Source organism: Pristis pectinata, chromosome 16 (assembly GCF_009764475.1).
Source record: "Pristis pectinata isolate sPriPec2 chromosome 16, sPriPec2.1.pri, whole genome shotgun sequence".
In the NCBI taxonomy this organism is placed as follows: Eukaryota; Metazoa; Chordata; class Chondrichthyes; order Rhinopristiformes; family Pristidae; genus Pristis; species Pristis pectinata.
The window spans coordinates 17391441-17404765 of NC_067420.1; the positions used below are offsets into that span (position 1 = coordinate 17391441).

A 13325-nucleotide genomic window follows, 5' to 3' on the forward strand; every position below is an offset into this window, starting at 1 on the left:
GGCAGAGGTTGTGGGGGGAGATACAGTAGGGACATGTAAGAAACTCTTAGATACACACACGAACTGTAGAGAAGTGGGAGGGAAGGGTTAGCCAGATCTTAGAGCAGGATAAAATGTTGGCACAACATTGTGGGCCAAAGGGCCTGTGCTGTGGTGTTCTATATATTCTTATGATGCACCAACTACCAGTGGAAGTAGCTGCAGCAGGTTTGCATACAGCAGTTCACGTCCTCTCTGGTTAGAGTAAAACAACCCAATCCCAAAATTGCATGCATAATTACTAGCATTGTTATAGCAATAATCAAATGGTTACACAGGAAAATAAATAGATAAAGAACAAAACATAATATTTAAAAAACTCCAACATTAAATTTAGGGTACAGAATTCTACCAAATGATAGACAACTTCCAGTTTAAGACAGACAGTTATTGCCACTTGCCAAACCATTAACACTTCAAACTAACAAAGTCCCAAGATAAATGAAAATAAAAAAAACAGAAAATCAGAAACAAAAACCAACACACACCAGGCTATGCAACAGCCTCAAAGGGAAACTGAGTCAACACCTCCAGTTTGAGGCCTTTAGTCAGAACTGCCAAGGGCAAATACTTGCTGAGAAGTCTCCTATGATTCAGTGAAAGTAAACCTCCAGCTGATTAGCACCCAACACCCTCCAGCCTGACAAAATGAATACTTGGCCTTGAACATCACTTCAAAGACTCATTGAGATTAACAGAATGGTGTTTGCCCATCCATTGTGCAATGCCATTACTCAGGAGTGGCTCAGTATTTTCCAAGATGACAAATTAGTAGTGCTAGAGAAGTTGGTAATGATAAAAGCCAATAAATCACAAGGACCTGCTGATCTATATCCTACAGTTTCAAAAGAGGTGGCTGTAGAAATAGTGAACACTGGTTATCATCTTCCAAAATTTTACAGATTCTGAATTGTTCCTTTGGATTGCAAAGTAGCAACTATGACATCACTGTTTAAGAAAAAAGGACAGATAAAACTGGGAACTACCCACATTGTTAACCTGATGTAATAAGGAAAGTACTGAAACCTATAATGAAGGATGTAACAGCAGAAACCTTGAAAATAATATTAGGATTGAGTAGAGTCAGCATGGGTTTGGGAGGCAAGTCAAATTTGAGTTGTTTGGGAATGTGACTATTAGAATAGATGAGGTGGAACCAATGTAGTGATGTATGTGGATTTTCAGAAGGCTTTTGATAAAGGTCCCACACAGGTTGGTTGGTTAACAGGTCTTTTCCTATTTACTCGTGGTTTATTTAGAAGTGTCACTGACTCCGAAGAGCTGATTACACTCCTTAGCAGGGGCAGTGATGCTAAACTTAAAGACCCTAATGATTTTGTAGTTCTGAGAACAGTTCATATTGGTCAGTTATTGAAAACTTTTTCCACATTGGCTTTTGTCAGAACATAATTCCAGTAATTTGTGGTGAAGTAAACAAAAATAAGCCTGGATAATCAAGAAAAGCTCATCTTAAGATATATTGATGACTGAATGCACTGAGAGAGCAGTCTCAGGTTTTAAGACTGATTATTGCATAATACTAAATGCTTAGTGGGGACAATTTTAATTTTTTTTTGAAAGAAGTGTTTTCCTACATTGGTCACTGCCCCCAACTCAAAAATCACTGAATACAATTAAATTTAAACACAAAATTAACCTTTCAAAATGGGTCACTCAAAATAGAGTATAAATGTATAGTCATAATGCAGCAGGACATTGGAATTATATTAATGGCACATGACAGTGACTTTCCATCTGTCCCTCTGACCTCTACCTTCTTCACTGTTCCAATTAAGCTCAACACAAAACCTGAACACATCTTCCAACTAGCCTTTTGAGCTTGAGGACTTCAACAATTTCAGATGATCAGCATTTCAAACATTGATTTCCAAAATTGCTAATTGAAACAATTTTGCTTTTTGTATTGATAGGGCTTCCAGATCATTTGTCTTGCAGTCACCCCTTTTTGCCATTTCATCCCTTATCTGCTAATTTATCATAGAACCTCCCTTTGTTCTCTCATCTCTTCCCCATTCCTGCATCTTAACAACTGTTTTTCAGTTCTGATCTAAAGCCAAAGTAAAATGTTAATCACTCCAGTCTCCACTTAATGAACATTTACATTGTTTTGTTTTTAGATTTTCAGTATCCACAGTATATTGTTTTGTACAATCCTATGTCAATTCTAAATACATCTTAAAAGGTTGCAATGGAAAGCCAAATGAAGCAATTAACAATAATCTTCCAAGTCTTAAATCGAAAAAAATACAAATGATCCTTTAATGGAAGTAATTTGTCATATGGGAGGCAATCAAAAAACAAATACCCATTTCCCCACCCAATAGTCATTATCACAGTCCAGTCTCACCGACAGTTATATTTGATGATTATTTTGGAAATAATAAGTGCAGTTGCAGCCAAAACTAATATCAGGATTAGGGAATAATCCAATTGTAAAATTTCTTAATTCTAAGGAAATCAAATTCATTAAATATTTTCCTTGATGCACTACTCCCCAACAGTATTTAATTTTTTGGGGGCATATATCCCTGTTTAGGAATCTTATAAATAACAAAATCTATCATAAGAGGAGTTTTTAAAATGGGCTTCTATTCATGCTGAAAATTAGCCTGTTTTGAATTAAATGAATCCTTTACTGAGTGATTTTCTTTTTTTCTTTGAACAGAATTATACAGTTCACTGAATAGCAGAAGTGAGCTTGTATGTGTGTGAAGGAGTCAGAGATGGTGGGGGAGCAAGAGAGAAACATGACAAAAGTAAATACATTATAGTTGGTAATACTTTTTACAACATAGCAGTATATTTATTAACAATTATGCACTTCAAATATTAGGGCAAAGGTAAGGAGTTGATCATTTAGCATTAACCCTTTTAACAGCTGTGAAACAAGAGAATGCTGTAATTATGCAGAAACAGCATTTTTTCCATAATTGAATGCACAGCAGTAATGCCCATCTTTATTACAGTAATATGAAGTTCCATTAGCTTGTTTTTAAATGTAATCTAAAACAATGCTGCTGTGCAAGTGCTGGTAATTAGGTTTCTAACTGTGTAATTGTTTTTCCCCACAAAATAACACCAAGTCACATGCCTGTTATCCACCAGAAAGAATACTTCACATTTGAATTTAAAATTTTGCATTCAAGCAATGTTGTGGTGTTTGGTCCAACACTGCACGTTCTACATTTTCTTTTGGAGAGCAGTATATTCTAAAAGCACAACTGACTAGCAATTTGATTATTAATTGAAAACCACATCAAAACAACTAATGGGTTTGTCATATACTTTGGGCACCAGAAACAAACTACACATTATCTGGAGAATAGAGCTTTATCATGATCTTATCAAAACTGTAGAGTTGTGTTCCCAATAAATTGAAGTCACAAGTTACTCCTGGAACAAGATTAATATTGGAGTATCATTGCTTGTGTGAAATTTGAATTCTTTATACATAAATATCAATCTCAGTTCCCCATTTTCCAAACTGCAAAAACACATGAAAGATGGAGAAAGGGAATTTACAATTTATAGCACACAGAATTTCTTTTACCTTCCAATTTTAACCCAGGCCCCAAAATTTCTCAATGAAAAAGTAAAATGCCTTTTGTTTTGCTTTGCAGTAGTTATCATTTATGCAAACACACAGCTCTGAAATACACTGGATTAGAAATTCAACTCATTTCTAATCAAGGGTTACCTTTCCAATTAACCAGCTTTGAATGGCATTGTGATAGGTTATGGATTATATAGAATCAAGTAGAATGTAATTTAATTTACAATGTGCAAGCTATCTTACATGAACCAGTGTCAAAATTTCTAGAGTACATTACATGTTGTCACACCATTGTAGACTAACTATTCTAGACATAAAATGTTCCCAGATGACAAAAGCTTTGGCATGTATTGGTTTTTCTTTGAAGAGTAAACAAACTTATTACAAAAATAAGACAATAATTTGTTTATTTGTCAGCTTTTATTGTTATATTCAACAATATGCATGCCAAGTTTTCTGTTCCCACTTCCACAGAATGCATTTGGTACCGAGTCAATGCTATATGAAAAGTTTAGCAAAGGGAATTAAAGTGCAATCTCATTTATTTTTAGTTGAATTAACAAGTAGTTTTTTGGAGTAGTTTTCAAGTAATTTCATAATTTAAAATCCTGATCACAAAGAATGTTTAAAATTATCAAACTCTGCAAATCCAAGTTTCTACAAGTACCAGCCAGTAATGTGAGGATTTTATACAGCTCTCGCAATTTATTAATTTCCAAACTGCTCAGATGTCTCATTAAATATGTTTATGGAATCATCCAATTCAAGGTATGAAAAGAAATTCACGAATTGCATGAAACACATGATTATCTATTGTCTTAATCCCAAGGGGAAGCAAATTAAAACAAGTACCATAATGCTTTCTAATAGCACAGGGAAACCAGACCTCTCAATGACTACAAAATTGAAGCCTCTACTTTCTCCAGTCCATACAAAATATATTATGCACGAGGCTACAATCTCAGATTCTAAATCGTAAAGTTTCTCTTTAGTGTGATCATATAAATGTACATTGTATAGTGGTAAGAAAATACTGATATTTGTGCCTATTCTTTACAAATCTTTTTTCCATAAAAAATGTGGTAAAAAAATCAAGCCATAGCATATTATTCACAAAGAATAGTTAAACTCAGCATAGGAATTTTCAACTACAGTTTTAAAGAGAAGCAATTTGTGGCTGTATATTCACTATGGAATACAAACTATTTGGAATGATAGTAATTGGTCAAGATTAAGTCAGAGTGCAGTGTTTAAAAAAAAGAACATAGTTCAAAAGAGGTAGTAAATGAAACAGTAAAGACGAAGACTATAATGTGTTGATAAACTGCAATTTGTTTTCCCATTTGAGCAATTACTCATACAGTAACTTGACAATAAAAGTAACAATTTTGGAAAGCATTTCATCTACACATTTCTCTCCAGTGCTTGGAGATGCAAGAGCTAACAATGGCCCACAATGAAATGTGCTTCACAGTCATAAGACATGTAGTACTACTAGTAGCCAGCAGAGGGCATATGCACAAGTAAAGTAGATACCTTCTGAGATATGGTACCATAAACTATTTGATCTGTTACTCTGTTCTTCAGTGGATTAGTGAGCTTTATGATGGTCTGAACGACACGTCTTCAGAGTGTGCATTTTTTTTTTATATAAAGCAATTTGAGAAGATCAGTGTATTACTGTAACCAAAATATTTTTTTAAACATTAAGGTTCAGAAAATCTGAAAATTGTCCAGTGTCATTCTAAATCAAAGGAAGTGCCTTTCATGTATTTTGTCCAGTATCATTTAAAAATGGTTGTTTAATCACATTCACTGTTTTGGGTGCAAAAGTAAACCTTCCATTTTAAACCAATTCAAAAAGCACATGATCATACATGTGCAAATTAATAAGCTGGAGAGGGGGTAGGTAAATTAGTTGCATTATATTCATTAGGTTCAGCTGATTTGCCTAATACATAAATTACTTCAGAATAAATTGTGTTTGCAAGTAATATGCAATTTAGATACTTTAACAATCCTCCCAATACAAAATAAATATCTTTCTCCATTGACAAACATATAATTAATATTTCAATTATGGCATCATTAAATCTACTTAGTCAGTCTCCTCCCTCCCTCCCCCCCCCACCACAGGACGACACTGAGTCAAAATTTAGTCTAAAAAAAGCATAGAATAGCTTGTGAGTAACTTGAGAGACAAAGACTGCAGATGCTGGAAATCTGGAGCAACACAAAAATGCTGGAAGAACTCAGCAGGTCAGGCAGCATTTATGGCGGGAAATGGACAGTCGACATTTTGGGCTGAGACCCTTCGTAAGGACTGGAAAGGAAGAAGGCAAAAGCCAGAATAAAAGGGTAGGGTGGGAGGGCACGGGGGAAAGAAGGAGCATGAGCTGGCAGGTGATAGGTCGGTGGGGGAAATGAGAATGATGCGAGAAGTTGGTAGCTGATAGGTGAATACTTATCACCTTCCAGCTTCTCACATCATTCCCACTTCTCCACCCACTCCCCCCCCCCCCACCTATCTTCCCTCTCTCACCTGGACTCACCTATCACCCGCCAGCTCGTGTTCCTCCTTCTTCCCTTTATTCTGGCTTCTGCCCTCTTTCCAGTCCCGATGAAGGGTATTGGCCCCAAATGCCGACTGTTCATTTCTCTCCATAAATGCTGCCTGACCTGCTGAGCTCCTCCAGCAGTGTGTGTTGTGAATAACTTTTTTAAAATAAAAAGAGTGCACTAATGTTGCAATTTAAAAAAAATGCTGTGAAATTGGCCATTTTAAGTCTATATCGGAGAGATTGTACCTGCATTGTTTGGTAATGATAGAAATTTCAACCTGCAGTTAGCAAGTTTAAAAAAGATTTCCATTTCTTTTGCTTCAAAAGATGCTCATGTTTTATCCCTTCTACTTGTCCAGCATACAAACACTTCAGGAACTCTTAGCTCATTAAAGCAGTACAATTAAAGATAAATCCATACTACTGTAATTCAGAAAGTCAAATCAGTACTGGTTCAAAATCAAGATTTTGTTACATCCAATATTCTTACATCTACGATGCTATTGGAAAAAAATAATAATCAAGTCAACAGGATTTTAGTAATGCTTTAAAACTACAAGATTCTAATTATGTAAATGATTAGTTCCTTTATGATGGTAGAGATAAAGCTTTAGGAAGTATTGCATCAACAAAAGCCAACTACCTGAAGCACTCCACTAACTTCATATGGACCTACTTAAAATAAATCCTCATATGCTTTTTAGCTGTTTGATTTATGCAAGTGTCAAATATTTTAATACAAATGAGTTTTCAGCTAGTTAATCCTTATTACTAAAGAAAATTCAGGAAATAATCAGTATGTCAAGCAGCAACTGTGGAGAGGTGAGAGAAAAGAAAAGTAGTATTTGCATTTCAGGTCTTGACTTTTTCATCCAAACACAAGTTCTGTTGAAAGGTCATTTCTCTCCCACAGACACTTGACTCGAGTATTTCCAGGATCTTCTATTTACATTTCAAATTTCCAGCATCTGGGTAGTTTGCTTTTTATTTGTTGTTGGTCGATGATCAAATCTACATGTAGAGATCAGAATTCTAAACAGATAACTTAAAGTTTGATATTTCACCCTGGACCAGCATTTGTTACACTTTTTGCACCAGTGGCAAAAGGAAGATAAAGTTATTTTAAGTTGGTTTCAGTGAGATTTTGGATTTAAGCACAATGAAATGTCTTACCTATAAAAGTTTCCTTTTGAAAGAACTGTTCTATAGGCAAGTAAAAATTTTTTAAGAAGTACGGCAAGATCTATTGAAATTTGTGAATCCATATACAAATTCATTAAATGCTATTGAATAGATAGCAAAGCAAAAACTTCTATTACAGATTACAGTTCTGTTAGGATTTACTTTCGATTAATGATAGAGACAAAGAAAGAATATTAAAAATTATAAAGCCTTATTCCTTCAACTGTAATTTGATACATGATCAATTTTAACCACATTTATGAGTCAGTTTAACATCATTTCATGAAGCATATTACAACTTGCCAGCAGAAAATTCAGTTTCATCAATATTAACAACTGAAATTCACTGAATTCCTGAAAAGAAGATCAGTTGCAATCACTTCAAGGTGGTATGAATTGTGGACTACACAAAGGAAACAAATTGAGAGATGGTTGGATCCCATATAAACATTAAATACCTAATTTGTACCAGGACGGTAACTGACGTAATAGATTGTTTCATGCAACTCAGAACTGCCAACTTTTGTTTCCACTAAACAAATAGCATTTTGAACCAGTATAACAGAATTAACTTGTCATGCAACCTGTACCAAGTAAAAAGACACTGGGGCATCCTGCTTCCTAACCTCTGCCAATGGTGTTCTAATCTGAGCAGCTGGCAAGTGTGCAGAGCCAACTACTAAGTGTCCTTTTTACCTCTTTTGTAAGAGACCTGGTGTTAGCTCAGCATTTCTCCTTGATGGATGAATGAATGAATGTGGCTGACTAATGAAAAACACTAATGTGAATACATATGCAAATTGCGACAGAGTGCACTGTAAATAAACATTTTAAAAAAATCAAAGTAAAAATCATTGAATGGGACAATACCATCCCAGAAGATTAACAAAAAGGGACATTTCTGGATCTTCACAGTTGGATCCCATGAAACAATTGTTCAAAATGGTCATTCTTCACTCATGATTTAAAGGCCACAAAAATAACTTCAGAAACTATGAATTCAAAACTCTTAGAAGTCTGTCTTGCAGAAAAGAAATTCCATGCATTCAAATGAAAGCTGTAAGCCATAAATGTATGGTATACATTGTGATTAGAATGTTTGCTCAGTGTTTTTTAAATCTAAAAATGTTAGGAAAATTATATTGTTTAAAGTAAATCAAGGATGCTCAAATGTTAAATCTGTTCTGTGAAAGGTCAAGCATCTCTCTACCAATGTCACCTGACATTGGGCATTTACAGCATCCATGACGTTTTGATTTTGTACGATCAAAATGGTCAGTACTTTAGATAAAATAAATTTTGCTCCCAAGGTGGAAGGCTCTGTGCGAGTACTTCCAAACCCAATTAACACCCACAAGCAGGGCTTCTGGATTCAGCCAAATGTGCTGCTGTAGCAGCATACAGAATTTGAAGCAGCTTTGCTTGTCACAAGCCTGTTCCCAATATGGAGAGCACATGTAAATCAAAGTACAAGGGTACAGTTTTTTTTTAAAAAGTCAACTTGAAAAATAAACTAAGCTTTAACTAAAAAAAACCTCAACTATGTAAAAGGCTTTTGATTTAAGAGTAAAGTTTGCTCCCCAATTCAAAGTATATAGATAACTTTCAATTTAAAAATGTATTGATTGTGATGAAAGGAAAGACTTCCAGCTAAGTGACAATTGGGATTCACACAAGCCAAGGGTACATTGCAACAGACTCCTACAGAAAGCACGACTGTGCAGACTTCTGCACAAATCAGTATGGTAAAACTAATATCTACATTGCAGCCAATGTCAGCAAATAAACCTTCAGCAACCACTCCCCTCCCCCTACTCCCAGATTTCTCTAAGTAACAATGTGAGCTGCCCTGCTTTAGAAATGTGGGACTCCCATGTTTGTAAATTACAGTACAAAATATCACCATATTTTGATGCAAATTTCTCAGCTTCTGAGCATAGAAATCAGGAAGGTGAAAACATACCTGAATAACCCCAAATTTATCTTAATTTTATACTAAAATGGCTCATAAAATGTGAATGTATTCTTTAAAATCCAATTTACTTTTATATGCAGACATGAATAAGTTAAGTAGGTTCAAAACTAAAATCCTCAGTAGTACAGCAAAAGTCTTCAGTGAATTGGGATAAAAGAAATAATTCATTAGATTTTCATGTGATGAGGCCTAATACATACCCAGAATATCAGAAAGGAAAAACTAGCAACTTCAACACTGTTTAGACCCCAATAAAATATTTGTTGAGTGTATGGTCCCTTTGTCTTTTAAGCAAGAGGTAATTTATGCCAGAATTTCAACCACCCAAAGATTTTCTGAAAAGACCATTTGGCCTCATATGCCTCTGCTGTTCTTTGCTGGATCCAATCAGACTACCAACAGGTCTGTTTGATTTTCGTTTTTATGATGTTTGCACAGGGCAGAAAAATTTCACAATGTTTATGGGCACTGGCACTTAAATTTCCCACGTCCTGGCTAAATTCCCAGGCTCATAATAACATCAGCCCTGCACACATTTTTTGTTAGAAAAGAATTAGCTAGGAATACTCTGAAAATAACATTTTGATATCAGAGTATACAATTCCAATGTGAATTTTAATGTTTTAGTCATATGTAGGTATTTGTTACTTCAGTTTGTCTTTTGAGCCTTGATTATTAAATGTATTGCTCTTTTTAAATTGAGCAGTATACTTAATCCAGACTAGTTAAAATAGCAAAATAAAGCCTGAAAGAACTGAATTTTGCACATTAGCCTCTGCAACGTGCATTTTATAAAGGAATTAAATAGCAACTATATAATTATAATAGGGCTAAATTTATAATTATACTTAATCCCATCTTGTTGTGCAGTCATTTTGTTAAACATGCTAGTTATAAAAGTGCCTAATGATACCTTACAAATTACATGCACACATGCAACAAAGTCTTCTAAAAAAAAGGGAATAAAACAAGCAGAGGTGTTAAGTGTGGTTATGTTAGTCTTTTTTTCCAAATAAGTTTACAATCTGTAAAGAAAGTAGACCACCACTTCCAATAACTGTACTGTCAACAGTTACCTCTTAATCTACCTCAACAATGAGAAAATATTATTGCCTTGGGTAGGACCAATGCCAGGTCATTCTTTTCTTTGTGTACCTGTTTTGGAGGGAGGGGTTTTGTTCCTGCTTTCTAGACGTGGTGGCTCTTTGAAAAAATTCTCTCTCTATAAAAAACATACACAAATGGAATGGGCCCAGCCAGTGAAAATCTTGCTACTCTGTCCTCTAGGTCTGTACCTCTGGTGATACAAACTAGATAGATTATGATGCTCATTTCTCAAAAGTGAGCAATTATGACAAAGCTGCTGTACAACAGGCAAACCCTAAAAACAAAACACTGGCACCTCTAAGTGCAGATCAAGAAACCTAGAGTGTAATAACAGTGCCATCCTCCTCAATGCTTTGCCTGTTCACATTTTCTTTCTCGATAGGATCCACTTTCATGGGAGTTGATGGTAGATGCACGTTTCCTTTCACTCCAGCAACAGAACCATTTGAAGTTAAACCATGATTATGGTCATTTTTTGTTAAAGATGCTATACTAGCACTGGTAGAAGTTGCCAATGGAATGTGTTGTGGCTCACCACTGCCCTCAATGACTATGTCTGTTTCTTCATCACTGTCCATTTCTTCAGAATGGAAATTTTGCATAACGTGTGGAGATGCCGTATAAGCAAGATGGCTAGTTCCACTGTCAGTGGACTGACCTGAACTACCAGAAGTCCGACTGATTCTGACAACATTATTTCTTTGATTTGCTGGTTTCACAGTAATGATGAGATTATGGCTATTTGCTATCATCATATCAGTCACCTGATCAAGACTTTTTCCTGACACCTCAATCCCATTCACCTCAAGAACTTCATCATTTACAGCCAACAGACCAGTGCTTTCTGCCAATCCTCCCTGCACCAATCTAGAAATGAAAATTCCAGGGACTTTTTCAAGCCCGTGAGGTGTTACTCGAACACTTGAGCCATCGCGGATATAGAATCCCAGTGGTTTATCGGACCCATGCTTGTATAACCGCACTCTTCGATGGGTTTCTGGAAGAATGTCCACATCAATGATCGAAGACACTGGACGAAAATCACGTGGTAAGCTGATTGCAATTGAAGGTTTCTTTCGATTAATATCAGGACGCAGTACGTTTGACAAGACGTTCTTTTTCCGTGTTAAAGTGTCTGTACCAAAGGCACTATAGTCAGCATCTTCTGCAAAATAAGAGATTTCTTGTTACACATACAAGATATTAAACAATTTCTAAAGATTTAATTCCAAATAAAACCATGGACAAAAATTGAAGATTGAGCACTATTAAAATAATTGTGATCACCCAATTCCTACCCCCCCACCCCCCCATTTTATGGAAACAGTTTTTGATCAATAACTGTATTGAAATACTGACAAGGCAATTTTTTGGGGATAATTTCCCCTCTTTCACCCCCAAAAAAATCTTTTAGTACAGTGAGTGCCATTTGTTCCCAAGAGAAGCTGTCTACACAGCCCTTTTTTGGTACCACAATTGACAATGTACAACTATGCTGCTCAAGGATGTTTTCAACAGTTCAAATAAAGTAAACTTAAGCAACTGAATTTTCCCTTTTTAATCCAATGAAATGTGGATGTCACTAGTAATACCAGCATTTATTGTTCATCTTTAATTTACTCCAAATTGAGGAGGTTGTTCAGTCAATCACGAGTGGATCTAGAGTTATATATAGTCCAGGTAGGGCAAAGATGGTAGTTTCTTTCCTGAAGGACATTAATGAATCAGGTGGGTAAACTTTATAAATATTATGGATCAAGTTTATTCGACCAAGTACAGCATATTCTACAAGAGTGAAAATCTCACTTGTCCCTCACTAAAATGTCCAATAGTGATGGCCATTTGAAATCCTATAGGTAAGATTGGATGGATCTTAGACTACAGTTCTTTTTCTGGGTAAGAGAAAGCTGAGGAGTGACCTTTTGAGGTCTTTCTAATCATGAAGGAGATTGGTGGATGTAAAGTGATTTCTACTTGGTGTCAAAACCCAGCAGTCGAATACAAGAAATTCATCACCACATTTAATAAGGAATTCAAGAGTGATTAGAATATGAAGCCATCTCAAGCAAAGTAGTTGTGGGGATTAGCAGAGATCCACACACAGGTGGGAAAGGTTATTATAATGGTCAAATTAAACAATGTTGTAGTGGCTCCTGTGGAGTACAATGATATTACTTTCGATAATCCGGCATCAGATTATTCAGAAATCTAGGTGGCCTGGCTCCTGTCTGGAATGCAAGCCTGGGGTCCAGAGCACGAGCAGAGTTTGCGGCCAAACCTGGGGATCTGGAACGTGTCCAAGACTTGGACCGTAGGTCAGGTATGCAACTGGAGCCAGGCTTGTGTTCTGGAACATGGACAGGTTTGCAGCTGTACCACTTGCATATTTTCCATTCCCTTAAAAATTCACTGGGTTCACTGAAAATTTTATTAGACTACAGTGTAGCATGTAAAAAGTGAAGAAGTGTTTGGGTATTATTAGGAGTAACACCCTGTAGTCCAGAAAATCTGTTAGCACAGCACTATCAAAATCTTAAGGGTGCCAGATAATGAGAGTCTTACTTAAAGAAATATGGAAAATTGTAGTAGGGCATTCAACCTATGGGCCTCTTCCACCACTGAATATGATTGTGGCCGATCCTTTAACCCAATACCATATTCCCGCTTTCTCCCCATATATTGACGCCTTTTGTGCCCAGAAATCTATATCAAATACATTCAGCAACTTGGCCTCAGCCTTCTGTCCTAGAGAATTCCACAAGATCACCACCCTATGAGCAAAGAAATTTCTCTTCATCAGTCCTAAATGTCTTATCTTGCAATCCCTTGGTTCTAGACCTCCAGCCTGAGGAAGCATCCTACCTGCATCCAGTTTGTCAAGCCCTGA

The 13325-nt window shown here is 36.0% G+C and overlaps 1 protein-coding gene across 1 annotated transcript in view; it reads right to left on the bottom strand.

Moving 5' to 3' along the window:
- Window positions 1-2882: 2882 nt before the first annotated feature.
- Window positions 2883-13325, bottom strand: part of LOC127578918 (partitioning defective 6 homolog beta-like) — a 54335-nt gene continuing 43892 nt past the window's right edge. The window contains exon 3 of the mRNA XM_052031493.1: window positions 2883-11603. Within this exon, the coding sequence (XP_051887453.1) occupies window positions 10756-11603 (848 nt within the window). The 3' untranslated portion in view covers window positions 2883-10755. The remainder of the gene's footprint in view (window positions 11604-13325) is intronic.